This window comes from Vulpes lagopus, chromosome 22, assembly GCF_018345385.1.
Source record: "Vulpes lagopus strain Blue_001 chromosome 22, ASM1834538v1, whole genome shotgun sequence".
Taxonomy (NCBI): Eukaryota; Metazoa; Chordata; class Mammalia; order Carnivora; family Canidae; genus Vulpes; species Vulpes lagopus.
This window is the reverse complement of record NC_054845.1, coordinates 13,421,902-13,448,201: the sequence shown is the minus strand read 5'-3', so window position 1 is coordinate 13,448,201 and position 26,300 is coordinate 13,421,902. Positions and strand designations below refer to the sequence as shown.

General features: G+C 35.7%; 1 protein-coding gene across 6 annotated transcripts in view; it reads right to left on the bottom strand.

Moving 5' to 3' along the window:
- PARD3B (par-3 family cell polarity regulator beta) overlaps positions 1–26,300 on the bottom strand; it is a 981,887-nt gene that overhangs the window by 838,781 nt on the left and 116,806 nt on the right. For all 6 annotated transcript variants that reach the window (XM_041737018.1, XM_041737019.1, XM_041737013.1 and 3 more), the window contains exon 2: positions 2,990–3,091. In XM_041737018.1, coding sequence (XP_041592952.1) covers positions 2,990–3,091 — 102 coding nt within the window. The remainder of the gene's footprint in view (positions 1–2,989; positions 3,092–26,300) is intronic.

Genomic DNA, 26,300 nt, shown 5'->3' with positions numbered 1-26,300 from the left:
ATTAATTATTGTAAGATGCAAAATTCCAAAGCTACTCCAGTAATATTTTGACAAAATCTAGGATAGAAATAGTGTAACATGGTAAGAAAATTCAGCTCCCCTGTGAAGGGGCTCTACTGGGAAAGCAAGGCAAAACAGAACAATAAACATCGCAAAGAGGTACCAATATAACCACACACAGTGTTGGCCCAAGGAATGATGGAGCTAAGACCAAAGGCAAACCACTTCTGGTACCAGAAGTTTTGAAGGCCCTTTTTTAGAAAACTGTGTGACTGTAAGGAAAATACCACATGATCTCTAATTTCAGTCTTTGCAGAAGTGTACTGGACGGTTCTTCCTTACACTGGTAAATGGCGTCAGTCTGCACTGCTTTCTCATTCTAAATTTCCAATTCTCCTGCTTCCTCCTTTCCAGCTAAGTCATCAAAGGCTCCTAATTGCCATTTCCACCTGTAGTGAGAGGCTTTCCTAGGGAATTGAGGTAAGTGGGCACTGGCCAAGGCTTAGGTACATCCATCCATGCTTCTTTCGGCTTGAATGCTATATTCTAAATGCAAGAGATTATAAGATAGCCAATTTGAAAATAGGTGAATTGAAATTTTATCTAAGCTTAACATTGTCTCAAAGGATCTTGGGTGAATTTGATGTATCACTAAATATTTAGAAGTAGCACTTTTTTAAAAATTTTTATTTATTTATTCATGAGAGACACACACCGAGAGAGGCAGAGACACAGGCAGAGGGAGAAGCAGGCTCCATGCATGGAACCTGATGTGGGACTCGATCCTGGGTCTCCAGGATCATGCCCTGGGCTGAAGGCTGGCGCTAAACCGCTGAGCCACCCAGGGACCCCCAAACTTCTAATCACTTCTTAAACTTAGAAATAAGTAAGGCAAAACAAAGTCTGCCAGAACCTCTTTCCACAGTAGACACATAAACTATAAGAATATCTTAATATTGTAGAGACAATATCAAGAAAAACAAAAGTGATGCTCTCTTTTTCACCTACCTTATTTTTTAAAAGGGAGAATGGGAGCACTACTTTTTTCCAGCAATATCCAAAGTGTACATTCTTGTCTGTTCCGTAGTACAATACCAATTAGGCTCCATGTACTTCACATGAAAGTGCATTAAGGGGATGGGTAGACCTGCACCCAAACAGCACTAATCCTTTGCTAGGGTTTTAACAGTCTACCTCATATTTTTACCTGATTCAGTAGCAGTGAAGTCCCTTTAAAACCGAGATTACATATAATAAAAGCTGTTTCTGTGTCTAGTAGATGGATTATAGTTAAAAGGGCACTCCCAGGATAGTTAAAAAATTCTCTAAACAGAAGAGCTCTGTAGGACAAATGATTTCCCTAAGCACTGTTCATGGAAACATCCTTCCTGTGATTAGGCGTTGGATAAGGCTGGGGTGAGACATTTTCTTCTGGCCCTGCCTAACTTTTTGGTGTTTTAATACACTGGGCATCAGTGAAATCTTAGAAGGGAAGACCTTCTTCATTAACAAACAGACCGAATGCCAAACTATTTCAAAATGAGAAGATGGCTATAGAAAAGCAGAAAGTGAAACAGAAATCCAGAAGTGAAAGTCCTCCAGTAAAGTTACCAATGTAAATAATATGTCATTATTTACCAGGAGACCCAGCAATAAACAGGAAGTCTGCATCAGAATTATGTAGAGCAGGAGTCAACTACAGAGAGTAAACCTTTCTTTTTCACTCATTAATTTAGTAAGTGTTCTTCGAGAATCAAGTTTGGGTAAGAGACTCTACCAGATATTATTAATAAGAGGAACGTAAAGGAAATAAAAATCTTCTGGTCCATGTCATCTAGAACTTACAATCTATTTAGGGAAATACGTCCCTTATGAAATGAGTAATGATAAAACAAAGCAAATCAGCAAACCAGGGCTGAGTTCCAACAGAAAACAGGGAAAATAAATGGATAGAAGGTCTACAAAGGCAAACGTAAATTTGAACAGTCCAAAAAAGATCTTACAGAAAAGGAAACACGTAAATTTTACCTGAGTTCAATAAATCACTTACTCATATTCTAAGGCAGTTGGTTCACACACACATACACACACACGCACCCCCCTGAGAGTACAGAAAAGTGAAAAAGAGAAACATGTATACACAAATAAATTAGCCTAGTACAAACAGTACTAAAGATGCACAGGAAAAGAAACTCTGAAGCAAGGATCCCTCAGGAATAGCCATAGTCCAATTCCAGAGGACACATGAACCATTGAGGAGAGGAGCCCAACACAGAAGCAGTAAAACAACAACACGTCTCAAAAGCAAAAATTCAGCGTATGGCTGCTGAAATTTTCTCTCACACCTTTTCCCAGTTTACCAACAGAAGAAAAATCTTATTAAAATAAGATATTTGCCATGGGATTATTCCCAAGTAGTTGGCAGACTGTGTTCTAACTTCTTGGAATATTCAATTTAGTGGGTTTTTTGTTTGTTTTCATTTTTTTTTAACTTTAGCAATGAAAACAAAGACTATCATGAAAGACCCTTGTTTGCCTGCTACTTTGAAAAAGAAAAAGAAAAAACCTTCACCATAGTTCCTCAAAAGACTTTTCTCCCACTTGTATTCTATTTTGAAACACATTCAAATCACAGGCATGGAGTTGAATATTTAGCAAGGGCCAAGAATAAACCCCAGAGCCACCAATGGCAATGAGAACTCCAACAGCCTTGGAGCCTGACACTAATTTACTGAGACGCATCAGGAGCTCTTGGGAATGAAGTGTCTGCTAATTAGGCCACCATGAACAGATTCCTAAACCTTGACAAAGTTTTTCCAAACATCTGATGAAGTACATTGATTTATGGGCTGTTCAGGTAAAACCTGAACAGATGGTATCTTTTAATAATAATTGACACAGGAGTTTGTTAAGGATTTCAATCTCTAGGAAGCATACAGCTTCCTTTATTTGCAGAGGCAAACAAAGGGGAAGAGTATGAGTCACCTACCTTATCTTTGTCTTCCACGACATCTGCCAAAACATCATCTGGATCCAGGATCCCTCCATCTGTGTATTCTAAGTGATGAATCTTCACCCAGTAGCCAGGATCCTACGGCACAACAATCGACAAGTGTCATGACGCAAACTTTTTTAAAAATACATTTTAATTTAAAAACTAAGTGGACTCATTAAAGATATGTTCTAGTAATGAATGAAATGTGTGAACATCACAAATAAATGTTACCTCTATCTCGATAAAACTTTTCACATTTTTATCCTATTTCAGATAAATACTTAAAGATAGTACTTCATCAATTATCCTGGAAGGTAAATTGCAATGCAAAGATAAAGTGCCACAGATTTGAAAAGCATATTCAAGAGATGTTTTATAACTTCAAATCCCAACAATACTTGTGGGGGAAAACCGATCTTCTTGAGGGTACTCTTTGAAATGGGATTAGCAATTCAAACAGAGTCCCAAAGCTGTAGGTGGGGGGCAGGGGGGTGTCAAAAGGCAGAAATCTTTGATGGCAATCCTTGTCACTTTAGAATCTATCAATGGGATGGGGTAACCCCTGACCTCTTCATCTTTCTAAATCTCCACACTCCATGCATGTCCTCAACTCCAAGATTTCAGATGACTTATAGAGCAAGAGCTCCACACAGCATAGACTTAAACTGTGTTTGGAACTGAACGTGGAGTTCAGTGACCTGAAATAGGGATTTAGTAGATTTCCAAGTACTATTTTAAAACCCTGCTGAGGAATATAAGGCTTAAGGAAAACAATTATTTCCTCAATTTGATATGTCACTACATACTCTGATGTTAGAACTCAGAATTAAATGATGTAGCTCATTGTTACATATGTATTGCCTACTTCCAGTAAAGATATGAAGGTCAATCAGAATAATGAGACAAAAACATGAACCAATGAATGAAGAAAAATATTAGCAACTTTATCAGAATTCCCAAGCTATCATCAATTTGGCTGACTCTTAGAAAGCTTCTCAAAGTGGGAACTTTTCTAGCTGCATATAAAGCACACAATAAAATGTGCACCAGTTTACAAGAAGAGAGGGAAATTCTTCTCGGAGAAAGTGCTAAGCCTTTACCATAAGAATCTTTATAAAGGATAAGAACTAACACAGCCCACAGAATTCAAGTGCAATTTTACAAAAACTAATAGAAATGATTGTCACGCAGGCTCTTCCTTACCTGTCCCCCAATAAAAGGCAAGGACCTATTATTAAAGTAATGCTTTTAAAACATCCATGCAAAGGGCTACTGAAATGTGGCCCAACTACATAGCTTTTCAGTAATCTGACTTGGTAAAGTCATAGGCTTAAAAAATCCAAAGAAATTCTCCTTAGCTAGGCCTTTGACATTTCAAAATTGTTTTCTATAGAGTATCTGAAGAGCTATTCCATGTAAAATGAAAGAAATTTCTTTGCTTCTAATAATAGACTTACAGGTGGAAACACTAATGATCAGGAAACTTTAACTACCTGATTCTCTTGCCTAGAGAGATCACAAAGATATGAGCAGACACTGTATAACCAGGTAAAAAAAAAAGCACAGCACACCCATCAATCAGATTCTTTAATCACAGACCTTTACTAATTCAAGATGATTGTGCTATAAAAAGGTAAGCTAAGTACAATAGACTAGATTCTAAATAAGGAGAATATTAGGGTAGACAAAGCACTATGTAACAGTCATTGGACCATACAGAAAAGAGACAACTCCCTCAGTAATCTTTGGGAATTCAGTCTTTTGGCTGTGGCCATGCCACAGGCAACGTATTATTTCCAAATATACCCAGGACTTCTAATTGAAATCTACAGGGTATTACGTTTTCCTCGAAAAATTGCCTTCTTACAAACAGAGTTCAATTTAATTAATTTCTATTAACATCCATAGAGTTAGTTTTTGATATTCTACAGCACTAGAGATGAAATCTGGTGATTCTAACCATTGTTTGTAAAAGGTGATGTATTCTAAAGAGTTTGCTTTTTTATATATATATTCAATTACTTAAAAGCAGACATCTATTAAGTTGTCTGCTTTTTTCTCATGCTCAGTTTGTAAAACCAGATTTTATCATCTAAGACTGAGGTAAACAACTACCCCCCACACTGCTGTGGAAGTTAAAGTGTGCCTATTCTCCTGCCTCGAGGTAAGAACAGAGAGGAGCAAACCAAAGACTGATTTAAAAGAGGAAAACTCAGGAGGTAACAGGGGGCAGGGTCTGATCAGTAACAAAGGGAGGAGCAGACAGGTGGCAGCACTATGGAGCTGTTAAGTCACTAAGCGTTCTGCTATCATACATACTTGCAGGATCTAAGACCTTCTGGAAAATAAGACCTGGGAGTTGGCACTACAACATTTGTCTAATTGTCTAATTGTGATTCAAAGGAGTACAGAACTTAAAAGTCTTACAGAACTAAATCAAATAATAAACTTATTTTAAACTTTTTAGAATCATAAACTCAATCCAAAAAGAAATTTTAAGTGAAATACATGGTACCAGAAAATAAACAGATGGTTTGCAATTCTAACATCACAGTCTCACATGGATAGTGCCATTTTATAGGCTCCAGAAAAGAGTAGACTAATGATGAGCACATATTCAACCCTGAACAAAAACAGACAAGCTATATCAAAGTAGTCTCAGTTAATATTTTACATGCCCAAGGGAGGTAAATCAACAAACACAGCACGTACCAACTGTGATCTTGTCCCTCTGGTATTTTGGCCATGGCGCTACAGATCACTATAAGAATATACATACAATATTAGCAGCCGACAGCCATTATAGGACCATAAATTTACTCTGACTCCTTTATGTATGTAAAAACTTCAACCATTACCTTGCAGTCAAGATTTTGCATTTAATTTACTTAGTTTTATTACCACCAGGAATAAAACTGATCAAACATGAAAAGATGTTCACATATGTGTTTTGTTTCACACAATTAGTCACTTGGAAAAGTTTAAGGGGTTTTTTTTATTTAGGATCGTGACATTAAGTTACCTTTCTTTTGTACAAATATCTGTAATATGTAAAACTTAAATTATTTTGAAAATATCTCTAGTAAAGGTGCTATACAATATATCTTATGACTTACACTCCTAGTTTCTTAAAGTATTGAAAAATAACATATTGTTTCCTCTATTTCTGATAGTATCTTTTCACAAATTTTTAAATAACACACAGTTAACTTAAACACTACTGGAATTTTAAACTTAAAAATAGCCACAAGGATAAATTGGAAAAGGGAACAAAAACATAGGCATTATGGAAATAAGACAGTTTTACAGAGAATTTATAATGATCAATGTAGAAACTGTTCCAAAGAAGCATTGATGTTAGCAGCAATAAATGTCCTTCACTATGAGTAGATGACATGAAATTTGACCCTATTATCTTAGAAAATCTCCACTGGCCAGAGTTCCGAAGAACAATAATTTTCCACCTGCAGTATTGGGAGAGGTAGCCTGGTAAGCCAGAGGCTAAAGTGTTATTGACTACCAAGCACTAAGATTATGTCAATAATCAAAAGAAGGAAAATATGGATATTTCTAAGCAAAATGCTTCTTGTCCATAAAGAGAAAAAATAGCCTGCAAGGACAGCTAAGCTCAAAAGTGAGGGAAGCACTACAAAAGAATAGCCAAGGTTGGAAGAGAGCTGTGTTTATCAGTGTTGGCCACTTACAGAGCTCAGTTATGCAACTGGCTTCTTGATGACTTTATGCTTTCATAAAAATAATCCTAACTGATTTTGGTGGAATATATCCATAAAATGAGATTGGACCATTTTGATCATTGATCATCATCATCATCATAGCAGATAACTTCAGGGGTTACTATAGGCCAAATGGTATAGGTACTGTGATTTTTATATGATTAGCTTGTTTAACCTCAAAGAGCCTCATGAAATAGTTACAAGTCCATTTTACAGACAAGAAAAGAAAGGCATGGGTAGGTGAACTGACTTACCCAAAGTTAGATGCTTAATAAAATAGCAGAGCCAAGATGTTCTTTTTTAGCACAGAAAAAAAGTGTGTGTGTCTGTATTCTAAACTTTAAAAATTAACAAGAATCACAAGTACCTAAGAATAAGGCAGGGAATCAGATCCACCTCAGTTGCTACTAAGTATATTTATCCTGGCAAGTCCCCATTACTCTGGGCCTCAACTGCTTCATCAATAGTAAACATGGAGGCTCTCTAGCCTTCTGCACAATGCAGCATATGCAAGCCCAAGTGTAGAGGACACAACAGGGCAATAATAGAAGGCCCAAAATCTTTCCCTAAGTGTGTCCAGTATTTTACAGGTGAAAGAAGCTCAGAATATAATTTCTCACAATCATGGAATTAAAGGTTGTAGAGGCAATGGAAAAATATCTTCCTGCCAAGAGCATACAGGAAACCTAGGGCATCAGAAATTACATAGAGGATTATGAAGTTTTCCATCCATGCACATTTTAACTACTATCATAATCCTCTGTGGTTATTCTTCTGTCCACTCTGGACCAAAAGAGAATTAGATGCCCCAGATTTGCACCCTGAAAGGAGATAGTTATCAGAACTGGTCTAGAGACTGTTTGGGGTAAGAGTCTCTGAATAACCAACCACACACAGTGTAGGGAGAAAACAGTTCCTGAAAATGATGCCTGAGCAAAGCTTAGCAGAGCAGCACTGACCCCTGAAAGGATAGAATTAACCAGAAAAGGCAGTAATAAATACTGAGATTATGAGCTGTTCCTGACTTAGACCACTCCTCCAACTTCCTGAAAAAGATTAACCAATGGAAATTTGAGAAAAGGGTATGAGAGAAACATGAGTTGATGCCATTTAATCAAGTATGTTTATGAGGAACTCGAGAACTAGAATGGCACCAAGGTTTTTTAAATGCTGGGTTGAAAGTAATACCCAGTAAGTTAACAGAATTATAAGCCTCAATTTATAATGGTGAATCAGTCCATCTATAAATTTACTCCTAGCATAAAAATCTATGATCCTACCAAAAGAAACTTGAGATAGCCATACCAACATCAGATGAGGGAGACTAAGAAACATTACTAACAGTAAAGGGGAACATTTCATGATGACAAAAGGGTCAATCCAATATTAAGAAAACAATCCTAAACCTATGTACCTGATAACATAATTTCAACATATATTGCCAAGATGGACAGATTTAAAAATAAGTAAGTGAATAAAGCAATCCACCTAACCATCGAGAACTAAGGGTTACCGGAGAGAAGACTGGGGGGAGGATGGGGTAATGAGTGATGGGTATTGAAGAGGGCATTTGTTGTGATGAGCAGTGGGTGTTGTATGTAAGTGATGAATCACTAAATTCTACATCTGGAACTAATATTACACTGCAGGTTAACTGAAATTTAAATAAAAACTTGAAAAAAAAATCAGCGAGACTTTTGATAGGAAACAAAGATATAAATCACCTGACCAACACAATTAATGAACTGACCTTATTTATATTCTATACATACATTATTCTGTACCCCCAAGATACTAGAAAATACATTCTCTACAAGTATGTGTGTAATTTATAACCAACTTCAAAAGTCTGGAGCCTTTCAGAATATATTCTCTGACCAAAGCCAAATCAATTCTGGAAAGATATCTAGAAAATGCTGGCTATTGGAAATTAGGAAATACATTTCTGAATAATCTATATATCAAAAATAAAGGAAATTAGAAAATAGTTTTTAACTTACAATAATTAAAACTAAAAAAATTATGGGATGCAGCTAAAGCAGTGCTTAATGGCAAATTTATGGCCTTAAGTGCAAATATCAGCAAAAAAGAAAAGCTAACTTCAAGAAGCTAGAAAAAAGAATAGCAAGTCAAATCAAAACACAAAAGGAAGGGAATAAAGAGCAAAAAACAGAACAAAGTTGGTTCTATGATAGGCTTGATAAAATTGACAAATACCTAGTAAAACTGATCAGAAAAAAAATAATTTCCACTATCAAGGAAAAAGGCAAGCAATACCATCATAGTTCTTACAGATATTAAAAAGACTTGGTAAATATTCAGACCTATAAAATTGACAATGAACAAATTCTTTGAAAAATATAGCTTACCAAAACTGACAAAAAATAGAAAACTACAAAGACAATTAAATTTTAAAACTTTCCCATGAAGAATCAGATTCAGATCAGTTCATAGAAAGTATCTTCCTATTTTAAGGTAGAAAGAGTGTCAATCGCATACATACACTTCTCAAAATTAGAAGAGAAAAATGTTCCCATCCCCCTTTTTATGATGACAACATAACATGAACACCTTACAAGGATATTACCAAAAAGTTTAAAATTTATAAAAATTTTCATATGGATACATAAGCAAACATCTTATATAAAACATATAAATCGAAATTCAGTGATATATGTATAAAGGAAGATACATCATGAGCAAGAGGGATTTATTCCCTTAATGCAAGAGTAGTTTAAAATTAAAAAATCAACTAAGATTATTCACCAAATGAATAAGGGAGGAAAGAAAGGATAAAAAATAGATGATGATCACAATGGACACACTTGAGAATGGTCACCATCAATTCACAAGTATTTTAGCAATCTCATGACATAACACTGTGAATCTCAAAGCATAACACTGATCAAAAAAGAGCCAAATACAAAAAAGTACATATTCTGATTCCATGAATAAGCTCAAAAACAGAATTAATTCACAATGTTAGAAGTAAAGAAACTATTCACCCCTTGAGAGGGAAAGGGTCATGAGTACAAGGAACACAATGGGGCTTCTGGAGTAATGTTCTATTTCTTGATGTGTGTGCTGGCTGCATTTATTTGTGTACTTTTCTGTAGGTATGTTATACTTTAAAAATGTTTAACATAAAGGGGTTCTTGGGTGGCTCAATCAGTTAAACGTCCAACTCTTGGGATGCCTGGTGGCTCAGTGGTTGAGCATCCGCCTTTGGCTCAGGGCATGATCCTGGGGTCCTGTATTGGAGTTCCACATCAGGCTCCCTGTAGGGAGCCTGCTTCTCCATGTCTCTCATGAATGAATGAATGAATGAATGAATGAATGAATGAATAAATAAATAAATAAATAAATAAATAAATAAATAAATAAATAAATAAATAAATAAATACAATCTTAAAAAAAAAATAAAGTCCAACTCTTGACTTCACCTCAGGTCATGATCTCAAGATTGTGGGACTGAGCCCTTCATGGGGCTCTGTGGTAGGCATGAAAACTACTTAAGATTCTCTCTCTCCCTCTGCCCCTCCCAGCACCACCACCCCAGGCTCCTGTGCATGCTTTCTCTCAAAAAAATAACCACCACATAAAAATAAGAACTTTCTGCTTCAAAAAAATGTGATTTCTTCTTTCAACTGAAATGCGTATTTTCCCTTTACACATGACCATTTCTACAGTTAAGTAAATGAAGACCACTAAAAAGCTGTCTACAAGTTTCCTTAGAAGTATAAGGACAAATATTTAGGCAAATGAAAGAAAGGAATGTAGAAGTCCCAGAAGAAAGGGAGGCCCAGTTAACCAACCAACAGAAAATGTAGCTCACTGACCATCAATTATTCGAAACTTGCAAGATCCAGAGAAGAGATTTAATGAAACCACAGGCTTCAATGAGTCAACAGTGTGACAAATATGTTAAAAATGTTACCAACATCTCTGGCTATGATAATAGTATTGTGTCCAGAACAGAGTAAGTAATAATCTCCTCCTATGCCAAGTGATCACCCACACTTAAAGTATTTTTTTCAAAATTTAAGAGAAGATCATTAACAAATGAGAGAACATCAATATGGGGATGGAGTTAGGCCAGCTCACTGGTGGTAAGGCATGATTTACTTTTGTTTAAACTAGAGAACACAGAGAAAAACATGTTTGCCATTTCAAACATAGTAGAACCACAGTTTATAGGGCACTGAGCTCTTCAAGCTATCAAAGACAAAGATCTCTTATTAAGATCATCCCTGATAATCCATCAGGGAGACAGCATATCGGAGACGAAGTCTCTCTCTAGTCCAACACGACTTGCTTTTCAACCAGGACAGGCAAATTACTGCATTTTTAGCTAAGTACCAGCTAAAGTGCGTGGATTATGTTGGAGACAACATTCTGTGAAAAATGCTTATCTTAAATACTTAAAACCATACTCAGGCCAGAGACAGACTCACACTACAATAAACATAAGGGAATTGAGACGAGAGGTAGTAGCAGAGTCATTTTGGGTTTCCTCTGCAATACATGCTCATGGCTCATGTAAGTCGAATTAGCTACACTACTCAAATTCTTAAACCCCTGTTTTTCTTTGGTTGAACTTTTATAGGTGAATTTCTAAAAGTTAAATGACTATATCAGAGTCCCACCCCAATTAAAAGGCTGTCATGCACAGGAAAGATCTAGCTTGCTCTGTATGGCTCTGTAAGAGTTACATAAACAATAGAGAGGTATACTGAATCACAGCATAAGAAAGATCTTTCAGAAAGAGCTATGTAAGAATGGAGTGGGCTGTATGGTGAAATAGTGAGTTCTTCATTCCTGTAAGGAGTCAAGTTTCTTGAGCCATCTCTCAAGGAGGTTATAGGATAAGAATTGTGTGATCCTAAAGAGCCCTTCCAACTCTGAAACCTACAACAGCTAGAGCCTCAAAGCTCCTTTGGGCTTTGAACCTAAAGTTAGAAAACTTCTCACAAGAAGAAATCTCTGCTTTATCATAATAATGTTCTCCAGTAAGGAATATAGTTAATGGTGTTAATAGTAGCATAGTATGGTGACAGATGGGAGCTACACTTGGGGGCATAACGTATTGAGTTGTTGAATCACTATGTTGTACACCTGAAACTAATGTAACCTTGTGTGTCAACTGCAATTCAGTTAAGAAATAAAAATAAGTTTTCAGAAGTTTAGTGTAATTCCACAATTACTATGCAACTCCAAACAGAAAGTCTGAGCAAAACGCCAAATTTTACATTTCTCAATCTATCAATTATTCTTGTGTCTTGCTTTGTAACCTGACAATTCACAAATTTATAAAGTCTTTAAGAAAAAGGGTCTTCTACATCCAAAGTAGCAGAATTACTCTGATAGAGGAACAAAATAAAAGCGTGAGAATTTTATATTACTTACATATAAATGGCTAATTTCTCATTCTAAAACAAGTCCTTCCCACTCTTACCCCAAATGTGGGGTTTTCAATCCTTGACTAGTAAATCTGTTAAGTTAAAAAAACTCAGAGGAATTCACTGGCTCACAGACCATCTAGACCAGCTCTCCCATCTTATTGGAGGTGAAGGAGACAACACAATACACAAAGATTAAGCCATAAAGAAGGTTGTGGCTGGTTTGTGATACATTATCTTCAACAAAAATAGTCTCAGTATAAAAGTACCAACAATTCCAGGATAAATTTTCAATTTTATTCAGAATCCAAATTCTGATGATACTACAAAAATTCTCCTTTACAAGCAGAGGGAAAAAAATTAAGCATCAAGGCATATACTTCACTTTCTAATTCATATTATCAACAAAATATTTTAAAAGAATGTTAATCACCTCATGTCATTTTTCATTCAGCTTTATGAGGTAACCATAATCTCAGCAGTTTTGTGTAAAGGACTTTAAAGGTTCATTTTTCATTCTGGAATTAACCTAAACTTAGAGATAGAAAAAAAAGTCCAGATACCTAAGTTATTTCTTTTCAATGAAGGGCAATTTTTAATTATTTTCAAATCTACTATCTACACCTTCACAGCACACTCTCTTTACGAGACTGTGGAAATCTCCTTTTCCTATGGATCTAAGTGTTAAATGTATAAAAGCATAAGCCTTATTTAAATCTTTAGGATTAAATACATTATAATCTTAAAATCAACGTTCTATCGGGAAAATCAATGTTAATGTCTGAAATTAGCAAAAATCGCACTTGTATTTAATTCATACATCTATTTCAAAAGTTTCTCAGTATGAAACACTTACAAAACATTAAACCATTACTAATTTAGTAATGCTGAAATCACATTTCAAAACAATTTTAAAGAAAACAGCTGATTTTTTTAATCCTGCTTTCCGTTAATTGTTTTCAGTGAAATTTTATAGTCCAAAGACCTGGATGCCAAGGTTTTAGAAGCCTGTGTGGTCCAAAGGAATGCAAAGCCTACAGCCAAAGAATGGAAGCAGTCATGTCCCCAAAGAGAAGGATAAGCTATATATTTTTTTAAATTTATTATAAAACCCTAGAAAGTATTTTGCTACAAAATGAATTTTAATAGGACTTTGAGAATGCAAACTCATACAATCCAAACTTTACTTAACGCAGCCAATTAAATCCTAACATTCTTGCCACTATGACGCTGGCATCTGTGTAAGGTAATTCCAAAGAATAGCTTTGACAGATACTGTTAGTTGTGTGTGTATCTTTATGTATATGTATGAATAAAGGAGGTTTAAAGCATTCCACAGGTAACCACTATGGTCTCTGGATCTTTACCCAAACACAAAGTTTTATGCTCCATCACTGAGGAAATTACGACGTAGAAAAGAAAATTTTAATTTACATCAGAAGAGGTACTAGCTGGCAGGGTTTCTCCTGTGCAGCTCTAAGAGAAACAAAGACCTCATCAACTTTATTCCCACTCAGTGTTTATGAAACTTCTTTTCAGTAGGGCAGTAATAGGAATGGTGAAGGATTAGCTGTCTCTGACAGTTTTGGGATACTATTACCCACCACTACTAACCTTGTTTCTCTGACAACAGGGCCATTTCTCCCAAATGCTATAGATGGATTGCTGGTGAAACTAAAAGGAACACAAAGTACAGGTAAGGAAGCAGGAAAACAGAGCTCCAGTACTCCCTGTTCAGAGCATTTGAACCAAGCTACCCTATCCAACCCAGAAAGCAAGTAGTGATGTTTACAATCAGCCTTCCTCCCCAGCCACTCCTCATAGGCCATTAGGGGAATGTGTGCCTCCAAAATGAGGGATATAAGAAACAACAGGACCCACCAGAGAAGATATGGGAAAGGAATTCCCACCAAAAAAACAGTGATAGCAATTAATATCATAGTCAGGCAGGAGTTCAGGAGGCAAGTGATCTTGATAGGATCAGAACAATGAAGAGCTCCAGCAATGTCATCAAGGAAGCATACAAAAATGTTAGATCTTATGATAGTTTTAAATCTCAAGAAATTGGCACTACGGAGTCATTTTATACAACTATTAGGAGAGAAAAGAAAGCATGAGACTCAAAGAAGACTAAATAAAATAGATTAGCTCCAGGAAAACAAATGATTGCACAACACAGGAAGTAATCATAATTACTGGCTCAAGAGTAAACAATATCTGTATGGTTACTGTAGTGAAAACACTGAATATTGGGTTAACCAAAAATTCCAACAACTCTGGACAACTATGGGGGATAAAAAGTGAAGAAGGTATAAGAAAGTTATAATTTTCAAGTACCCTAATAGGATGTAAACAGATTGATGAATAAAGGGCTAGTAGTAAGTTTTTATCTACAAATAAAAGCACACTGCTATCCCTTGATTTACAAGTTATTTACAATTACAGAGCTAAATACTTAAAAAGACAGCTAAGGGATTGCGAGTAGGTGCTTCTTAGAAGCTTAATGGTGGGAGTGTCAACAAGTCACTGTTTTTAGTTATGGGCCTTGTAGCACTATGTGACTTTTCAAACTAGAAATGGGCAAACTATGGCCCACAGGCCAAATCCTCCCATCATCTATTTTTGTAAATTTAGCTTAGTGAAATGCAGCCATGCTGCTTTCACACGACAATGGCAGAAGTAAATAGCTGTGATCGAGATCATACAGCCCACAAAGATAAAAATACTTAGTATCTGGCCCTTTACCAAAAAAAAAGGTTGCCAACTTCTGCTTTAAACTATATGCAAGCGGCGCCTGGGTGGCTCAGTTGGTTAAGCATCTGCCTTTGGCTCAGGTCATGATCCCACATCCCAGACTGAAGCCCCAGATCCCAGCTCCCTGCTCAGCGGGGAGTCTGCTTGTCCCTCTCCATCTTCCCCTCCCCTCTTGTGTCTCATTCTCTCAAATAAATAAATAAATAAAATCTTTAAAAAAAATAAATCATGTGTAAGAGTTACTTTGATTGTAAAAATTGTGGCCCATTGTATTTTCCAGAAGCAACGTTTAGGCATCTGTTTTAGTCTATTTGAATGTTAACTCCTCTCTAAATAAGCATTTGCACAGTCTTAACTCTTTGACTTCAGAAATCATCTTTTGACTTTGATATCATGATGTCAATGAAGTGTATTTAGGGTCCCCCAAACTTTCCCATCCTTCCCTCTCCCAATATTTTTATTCAAACATATTTCCTTGAATGGCTACCTTTATCTTTAATGAAAAACTTCTATTTTTATTTCTATCACCTGAAGACTGAATCTCTCCACTCCTCAGAGTAAAAGAGGACATCACAGTTCCTACTCTTCTCTCCTTCTGCCCTTTTACTTTCAATATCCGTCATCTCTACCTTTACTTTTACATTATCAAAGTTGAAAACATTTACATTCCCTTCTGTAATGATAACCATACTTTGTCTATAATTTGATTCCACAAGTTGAAAGCCAATGGCCAGTACTGACAGTTATGGCAGACAAAAGAATAGTGTTCCCTGACAAACCAAATAGGAAATGACTGTCTGTCATTCCCTACAGTGCTAATGTCATAACCTCTAAGTCATTCAAACAAGAACGTTCAAATATGTTCTCCTTGTTACCATCTACCCTTTGCCAAGAATTATGTTAGGGTACTCAGATATATAAGCTATAAGGATTGAGCTCAATATCAAAAATGTGTAGTAAATTATTCCAAAATATACTTTTATAATATTTCCTATATATAGTATATATACAATTACATATATATGTGTATATATATATGAATGAATAAACACACTATATATGTATATATGATCACAAAAATGCAGGTGGATATAATCATTCAATAGTAAAACAAATTATGCCCAACTTTATATAGGCAAGAAATAATCATTCTCTTTGAGAATGAGCACAGTTGCTTTTGATAGCAAAGTAGAAATATGCTATTAAGTTTTCTAGGATAATTATAAATGCCTGGTATCTAGAATATGAGCAGTCCTTCATATAGCCCAATAGTAATATAGAAGGATACTAGTTATTTCCTATTTTTCCTAGAACAAATTACCACTAACTTAGTGCCTTAAAAAAAAGTTTTTATCTTAAAACCTATAGAACTATTAAGTCTGATGTAGGTCTCACTGCACTAAAATCAAGTTGTCAGTGGAGCTGAATTCCTAGTTTGGGGTCTCTAGGGCAAAATCCTTTCCTTGGCTCTTTCTAGCTTCTGATGGCTTCCCACATTCTTTGGCTCATGGCCTTCCTCGTACCTTTAAAGCTAGGAATGGCCAGCCCAATTTGACTTCTTCTGTTTCCTTCTTCCACCTATTAGAACTCTTGTGATTATACTGGACCCATCAGAATAATGCAGGACAATCTCCCTATCTCCAAGTTAACACACTAGCAATCTTAATGCCATATGCCACTTTAGTTCTCTTTAACCATTTAACATAACAACATGTACACAGCTTCTAAGGACTAGGAAGACAACTTTGGGAAGCCATTATTTGCGTAGCACCAGGGTCAAATACCGTATATTGTCTTTTTTGTTGTTGTTGTTTTTAAGAGATCTTAACAGCTCTATTACTCCAAATTAGAAACAAGTAAACCCAGGGTGTTAGAAGACCCATCTCAGAGTTGTGTTTGGAGTGAAAGGGGTTATAATTTAGGTTAAGTAACTAGGAAACTAGGAGACACATCTTCAGAAATTTTCAGTGTTAATTTAGAAGACTAGCCTTCATGAAATGTTGAGTCACATTCAACTTTTAGCCTAATATTCTAGGGAATGTTACCTAAGAGCAACATTAGTTTTTAAACAGCTCAAGAAACAACAAAGATATAAAATTGAGTTTAAAAAATCTACGATTGAAATAAAATCTAAAATCAAGCCAGTGATAATTTAAAGTAAGTCAAACAGTAATCTAAAGCACAGAGACACCAGTCAGAACAGATTCTAGCTAAGGGAGGCCAACCTGATGTCACCAACCAGCTATGTCAGGCCACCCATTTGACCCCTAGAGCCACATTTACCAGTAGGAAAGTATTTCCAGCCAAATTTTCTCTCTTCTATTATGCTTACTCAGTCCTTTCATATTGTAGAAATGATTAGATTGCCTCCATAGTGAGTAATGTTTCATAAACTTGGAAGACTTATTTTATACCTCTTTCCACAATGGACATGGAAGCTTATCATCAAATCGTCCCTTGCTTTCCTTTTTCTATACAAGAATAACCAAAATTTTAACTTTCTTCAGGACTACCTCATTAAGTATACTTTTTCTCATTTTTCTCTGAAATTTTTACAAGTCTTTTACATGCTAAAAGGCAGAGTCCAAAACATAAAATGCACAGTTGAAGTCACAATGGGAATATCAAGATTTTACTACAAAATCAATGCCTTTTCACTCTTTGCGACTCCCTGTGGAAAGCAGGAGCTGACAAAAACAACACAACACCACCACCACAAATAGGTAATACTTGGAGTTCAAGAAAATATAAGATACATGGAGAATCAGAGGAAAAAATTATAGGATGTATCAAAGCAGTGATTTGGGAAAATTTATAGAATTGTAGTTTAAATATTAGAAAATAAAAATAGATCTAAAGTCAATTTAAGTTTCTACTTTAGGAAACTGGGGGGTAGGAGCAAATACAAAATAAACAGAAAAATTACGGCACAAATCAATGAAATTGACAAAGAGTAATCAATAGAGAAAAATCAATAAATCCAAGTTGATTCTTTAAAAAGACCAATTAAATTGTTAAAGCCTCTAACTATGCTGAGAAAAAAAGAGAGGACTCAAATAACTAATACCAGAAATAAAAGAGTGAAGATCCCTACAGCTCCTATGGACATTAAAATAATAGTAAGAGAATAAAACGAACAATTCTATGTCCACAAATTTGATAACCTTAATGAAATGGACCAAGTCTTCCTAAGACACAATCTGCCAAAACTCACCCAAGAATACACACACACACACACACACACACACACACACAAAGAAGAAATACACAATATGACTAGGCCTGTATCTATTACATTGATCATTAATAACCTTCCAGAACAAAAAAATAGGCCAAGATGGGTTCACTGGTGAATTGTGCCAACCATTTAAGAAAGAAATTATACAAATTATCTTAAAAAGTTATACAAATTCTCTAAAATCACTGTCAGAGGATAGAAGTAGACGGAATATATCTTTAGTCATTCTGTGAGGCCAGCATTACCCTAATATTAAAATGAGACAAAGACATCAAAGAAAACTAGACCAAACTCTCACGTGTAAAAATCTACAACAAACTATTAGCAATTTGAATCCAACTATGAATGAAAAAAACTGTACACCACAGCCAAGATTTATCCTAGGTATGCAAGGCTGGTTTAACATTCAAAAATCAATTAACGTAATCCATCACATCCATATGCAAAAATCACATGATCATATCAACAAATGCAGAAAAAACATTTGATAAAATCCAACACCCCATTCATGATAAAAATTCTCAGTAAATTAGGATTAGAGAGGAACTTCCTCAACTTCATAAGTAATACCTACAAAAAAAAAAAAAAAACCTACAGCTAACATCGTACTTGGTGGTGAGAAACTGGAAGTCTCCTGCTAAGATAAAATGCAAGGTAAAGATGTCCCCTCTCACCACTCCTTTTCAATTTATCCTGGAAATATTAACTAACACAATAAAACAAGAAGAGGAATTAAAAGGTATACGGATTAGGAAATTCAAAACAAAACACATTTTGCTCACATAGGACATGACTGTCAATTCTTTCAAATTTTCTACATAGACCAAACAAAAAAAAAATTCCTGAAACTAATAAGTTATTACAGCAAAGTTGAATAATACAAGGTTAATTTACAAAGTCAGACACATCCCTATATTCCAGCAATGAAAAGGTGAAATTTGAAATTAACACTATTTACACATCAGCACTCCAAAAAATGAAATAGTTAGGAAAAACCTAAGTATGTACAATGAAATAGGAAAAACCTAAGTATGTACAAGATCTACATGAGTAACTTTTTAAAAATTTCTGATAAATGAAATAAAAAATATATTCTTTGTTCATAGATAGGAAGACTCAATATTTTTAAGGTATTAGTTCTTCCACATCAATCTAGATTTTCAGTAATCTCAACCAAAACCCCAGTTAGTTATTTTGTGGATATTGACAAACTGATTCTAAAGTTTATATGGAGAGGGCAAGGCCCAGAATAGCCAACATAACATTAAAGAAGAAGAACCAAGTTGGAGGCCTACAACTACCCAAGTTTCAGACTTACTATAAAACTACAATAATCAAGACAGTATGGTACAGGCAAAAAGATCACTAGGACAGGATAGAGAACCCAGAACTAGAATCACATAGAGTCAACTGATTTTTGACAAAGGAGCAAAGATAATATAGTTCATCCTTGAACTACACAGGGGTTAGGACCCCAAATCCCCATGCAGTTGAAAATTCACATATAACTTTTGACTCCCCCAAAACTTTACTAATAGCCTACTGCTATTGACTGTATACGTAAGCAATAACAGTCAACACAAATTTTGTATATGTATTATATATTACATTAAGTCAGATAAAAAAAAAGTTAGGAAAACCCTAGGAAACAATACATTTACAGTACTGTGCCATATTTGTTGAAAAAATAAGTATATAAATAGACCCATGCAATTCAAACCCATATTGTTCAAAGGACAACCGTGCAATGGAGCAAAAATAGTCTTTCCAACAAACAGTGATGGAAGTTGTCATCCACATGTAAAAAAAATTAATCTTGATACAGACCTTATACCCTTCACAAATAGTAACTCCAAACAGACCGTGAACCTGAATATAAAATACAAAACTATAAAACTTCTAGAAAATAACACAAAAGAAACTCTAAAAGACCTTGGGTATGGCAATGACTTCAGATACAACAAGCAAGGGATGACCCATGAAAGAAATAATTGACAAACAAAACCTCATTAAAATTAAAAACTTTTCATTGTCTTGACATTGTCTTTTGTAAAAAAAGAGGACAAGTTGGGGTGCCTGGGTGGCTTAGTCGATTGGGTGTCTGATTCTTAATTTTGATTCAGGTCATGATCTCAGTGTCATGAAACTGAGATCCACACAGGGCTCCACACTCAGCAGGGAATCTGCTTGGGATTCTCTTCCTCTTCCTCTGCCCCTTCCTACCTCTAAAAATAAATGAATAAATCTTTTAAAAAGAAGACGACAAGTCAAAGACTAGGAGAAGATATTTGCAAAAGACAGGTCTGATAAGGGAACTAGCCAAAATATACAAAGTACTCTTAAAATTCAACAATAAGGTAACAAAAACTTGATTTAAAAAACTGGCCAAAAACCTTCACAGTTACCTCACCACAAAATATATATAAATGACCAAAAAGACATGAAAAATGTTCCACAGCATGTGTTGGGGAAATGCAAATTAAAGCAATGTGCTATCACTATATAACTATTAGAATGGTCAAAGTAGCAATATCGAATGTTGACAAAGATATGAAACAACATGAAATCTCACTCATGAGTGGGAATGTAAAATGGTACAGCCACTTTGGAATATAAATTGGTGGTTTCTTACAAAACTAAACATACTCTTGCCATATGATTCAGTAATCAAACTCCTTGCTATTTGCCCAAAGGAGCTGAAAACCTAATGTCCTTGTGAAAACCTGCACATGATGTTTATAGCAGTATTGTTCATAATTGCCAAAATCTGGAAGCCACCAAGAGGACCTTCAGTAGGTAAATGGGTGAACTGTGGTACACTGAGATGATGGAATATTATTCAGCACTAAAATAAGCTATCAAGCCATGAAAAGACATGGAGAAGCCTTAAATGCATATTAAAAAATGAAAGCCAATCTGAAAAGGCTACATACAATATAATTCCAATGTCACATACATTCTGGAAAAGGTAAAATTATGGAGGCAGTAAAAAAGGACAGTGGTTACCAGGGGTCAGGACAGAGGAAGGATGAACAGGAAGAGTACAGAATTTTTAGGGCAACGAAAATATTCCATATGATACCATATTATGGATAGATATACATTCTGCATGTTTGGACAGAAGTATGACAACACTGAAAATGAACTAGAATGTGAACTATGGACTATAGGCGATTACTGTGTGTCAAAGTAGGTTCATCAATTCTAACATATGTACCACTCTGGTAAATGTTGATAATGGTGGAGGCTCTGCATGCGGGAGAGAGGAATAAAATCTTATGGGAAATCTCTAACTTTCCCTCAATTTTGCAGTGAACCTTAAACTGCTATAGAAATGTAAAGTCATATTTTTTTAAAGCAGATAGCTCCCAAACACATCTCTACCAAGATTTATTATTGAGATCCACTATGTCATCTCAACACAGATGCACTAAACCTATAGGATCAAAACTGAGCACATGACCTTTCACATCCTAAGTATTTCTTTTCACAGTGAACGGCAGACTTTTCCAGTTCTGTGAGTTGCGAGTCTAACATCCATCTATACCCAACTCCCTTACCCCTTTTAATCCATCCACAAATTCTGTTGATTCTTTTTTCTAAATCAACTTAAAATCTATCCACTTTTCCTCACTTCCACAACTACCTCCCAGTAATTAATCACCATCTCTTGTCCACACTCCAGCAAGAGTCAACTAACAGCCTGCATCTACTCTCTTTTCTTCAAATACTTTGTGGCCTTCCTAGGATCATGTGTTTAGATTTCTACTACTGCTTCAATCCAAGAAGCTCTTCTTCCTTGCCTGAAATGACCTTTCTTCTTCCTCTCCCTATTTTAATCTTAACCATCATTTCTCTAGGCCCAACTCAGATACCTCTTTACCTTATATATAAATTCTTTCCCAATTCCCCAATCAGAATTAATTTCTTCTGCTACCATGCCCTTATGTTACCTTGTTCACACTTTGTTCATATAGATTTCATTTTGCCTCCATGATCAGTTGTTTGTATATTTCATTCTCAGGTGTATGGACGAGGTCTTCATCATCTTAATATACTCTATCACTTCCCCACCCAAGAGCCCAACCCAACATTATGATTGCCATATGTGTAATATCTTACTTAGATGTAAGACGGATGGTTAGGACCAGAGTAAGTTCACAAAAGGAAAATTATACCAGTCAACAGGAAACAGTCAACTGTTATTCAGTAAATAATTACTGAACAGACAACTTTTGGCTCTTTGTAAGGACCAACTCACAGTCACAACATTAAGAGTTGCAACCTCACACATATTGCCCAAGATGTTCCTACAGTGTCCCTGACATCCTGTAAAACTTAGTAAGAAATATGCCAATTCACAGCAATGCTAAACCTTATTTATCACAGTAATTTCTACCTCCTTGCAATACAGCTTTATTATGCACATTTGAAAATTACCAGTTAGAGGTTGCAAACTGTTTCATCAAAAAAAAGAACTTTAACCAAATTACTTCATTTTGCAGATAAGGAAACTGAGGCCCAGAGTAGCTGAAACTATTCCCTGAAGTCACAAAATGGGCCAGTAGCAGGGCCAAAATTCTAGCACAATTTTCAAGCGTCTGGGTTGAATGAGTTGGCACTTGATGATCTGCATAAAATAGAAGGGGTCATAGACATGAATAATTGGAATGGCTGGAATGTTTCATCCACCAGTTGAAGAATGTGGCTCACTGATTCCAAAATAAAAATAAATAAATAAATAAATCTGCCATTGGGTGTGGGGCCACAGCTCCGAACCAGATGGCACAGAAGAGTCATGCCAGGAGGAATATCCTTGTTCTGTTGGCAGAAACCTTGTAAGCCCTTTTAAGAGGAGCCAAACAGCTGCAGGGTGGGGCATTCCTGGACAGGACTCCACCTTCCATATGGTCAGTAACCACAGCCTATCCTTCAAGGCTATACCAACACCTTTCACAAATTTTATCCTTTTTAATCATTTTTTTAAACCGTAAAGTAGGGACATTTTGTACTTTTGCAAGAATTTTAAAAGCTTGGCTTAAAGAACAAAGTCAAAAACTATCAAGAAAGTCACAGCCATACCCATGATTAACACACTGTAGGGTACTGAAAAGCCACTCCCCCAAATTCTTAACATTTCTAAATCGGTACAAACACTTTCTCCAGTCTTCTTTGTAAGGGCAATGAAGAAGCAAATGAAAATTGAACCCAGCAAATACTTACATCAAATATTTACATATGTCAAAGTTCCTGTTAAACACAAGGCTTTTAAACTCATGCCCAATAAACAAGAACAAGGTAAGAGAAAGGGAGGGACCTAAAATATACTGATTAGTCCTTGGACTGCCTCATGCTACCTCCTCCTGTTCACATTCGCTGATGAGCACAGGAGACAAATTCGTCCTACGCCTGCTCTCTGACATTCACATACCTAACAAAACTATTATCAGGAAATACAGCCAAAGGACTAAGCCCTGCTAATGAGTCCAAATTCTCAGAAGCTATTTGCCTTCAGTTCTTTGGAATGGATTTTGTCAGAGCCAGTGTAAGCTTATAAGGAAAGTTCCTTAAAAATCAGAATCAATTTTTAAATGTAGAAATAAAAATATCCCTTCACTGTAAGTGCTTTTGTACCGTGCATTACCATTCACTATCATGTCAAACAAGAAAATCAGCATTCTTCACTACATTAGAGCAATGATCAAAAGTTTGCCTGTAATAACTAACTTGCAGGCGGAATGGCAAGCACTTAGTTATGCCCCAGCTGCTAAGACTTTTATTTGCTGATGTATTTGCAGACCACAACTTCCACAGCTCATTCAGTATTCACAAATAGATATTCCCAGATGAAATCTAGGTATTTCTCCATTTCTTGAAAAAAAAAAAAAAAGTTTACCATCTCAGCACAAGCAACTGATGTTTTGTTCCATTTTCAATTTTATCACCCCAGACATTTTCTGTCTTATCATCTACTTTTAAGATTTGAATAAAGAAAGGAGACTCAGGATGTAATGCACAACATGAGGACTGTAGGTAAAAAATACTGTATTGTGTATTCGGAAGTCAGTAAGAGTAGATCTTAAAAGTTCTCATCACAAAAATAACTTGTAACTATGGTGACAGAATAGACTTACTGTGATTATTTCACAACACATACAAATATTATGTTATACACCTGAAACTAATATATCAATTATATCTCAATTTAAAAATCGAGATTCTCAGAATAAAACCTCTCCATTGATATAACTAACCAACGAGCACATCTGAGACAGTAATGAGGTTAGAATGTCAAAGCAATAATCTTAGCCTCGGATTATAAATCAAAGAAAAATCCCATCAAATTGGGGACCCTATTTGTTTGAACAAAATAAGTTTGTCACATTTGAATGTTGGAAGAAGAGTTATTATTGTTTCATATGCACCGTTCATTACTTGCACACTTAAAGATTTTTTTTCCCGACTTTAGCTAATGCACACTTGTCAAAACAACACTTTGCTGAGGCTACCATTTCATTCTAGAATAGTGACACTGCATCTGACCACTAAAACTAGAACTGGTAAAAGCTTAAGTTCCACATTAATAAATTATTTTTTTAAGATTTATTTATTTGAGAGACAGAGAAACCACGCATGAGCAGACCCCCTGTTGAGCATGGAGCCCTACACAAGACTGACTCCAGGATGCTGAGATCATGACCTGAGCCAAAATAAACAGCCAGATGCTCAATCAACTCAGTCAAGGATACCCCAATAAATTATTTTAAAAACAATTCCTATCTACTATGTGTGAAACATTCTGGTAGCTACTGTGTATATAGTGAGATTAGTCTTCACGATAACCTTTATAGGTAAATATTACTAACACTTCTACACGGATGAGGAAAATAAGGCTCAAAGAGGTAGCAGACCTCAGAGAAGGTCCAAGAGCTAGTAAGTGGAAGAACCACACCTGGAATTTACAAGCCCAGGTCTAACCCCACATTTCAAGTATTTCACCCCTTGCCCATCAGACTTCAATTCACACTTAGATTTTAAAATCAGAACAAATTAATTAGAGAAATGATTTTCTTCATTTGGTAAAAATCAGTAGACCTAAGAGATAGAGTTTAGCTTCCAGAAGTGGTTAACCTTAACCCTTCTGTTTCACAGCATAGATGTAAGTTGAGCAATAAGTGTTGGCACCACAACAGAGGACAGGAGTGACGTGTTTGCCAAGACAGTATTGAAATTCAGCAGAAGGTTGTCTCAAGGTAGAGCTCAGGATAAGCTATTGAGAATGAAGATGAGAGAAACTCATTCAAGAATGGCAGGATGAGCACAGATAGGCAAGAGATTTGTGAGCCAACAAGTAGGGCCAGACTAGACAAATGGTACTAAGGTTACAGCTCGTCCCACTTACTCCCACAAAGGTAAATTCCAATAAGGAATGAATAAAACAAGGCTAATGTAAAGATGACAGTTTGCTTAGTTTTGGCGCTTTGAGAAAGGAGAAAATATAACAAAGCTCTGCTTCTTGGTCAATAATAGGGTTAAAGTATGAGTGTAAAAAAAAAAAAGTATGAGTGTACATATCATAACACAACCTATGCAGTTAGAATATATGTACTAGAGCAACAGACCTCAAGTTGGTCCACAGACTCATCAGCATCTCCCAGATCTTTTCAGGGAATCCAAAATGTCATAACTACTTCTGTAAGTATAGATTTACCATATAGGCTATGTTGCCCTTGGGACTGATATTGGGTAAAGCTGCTGGTGCCTTAGCAAGAATAATGGCAGGGGCACTAAACATTGTGAATAGTCATTTTATTATCACACCTCCCTACCAGCTTTTTTTTTTAAAAAAAAAAGCAGTTTCACTGAAGGACTAGCATTATAAATTTTATTGAATCTCCTCTTTTGAATATACATCTCTGATATTTTGTGTGACAAAACAGGAAATAGGAATAAAGCCCTTCTGATAGGGAAAGAAAGAAAAAAGAAAGAAAGAAAAAAAAGAAAAGGAAAAGAAAAAGAGAAAAAAGAAAACATGTTCCATTAAGTTGCTAGCTGAACAAACTGTTTTCATGGAACACTTGTACTTAAAAGAATGATAAACTATGGTTTTCCAGACTTCAGTATTTGGCAGACTTTAAGTTTTTTATTTTAATTCCAGTATCATTAACATACAGTGTAAT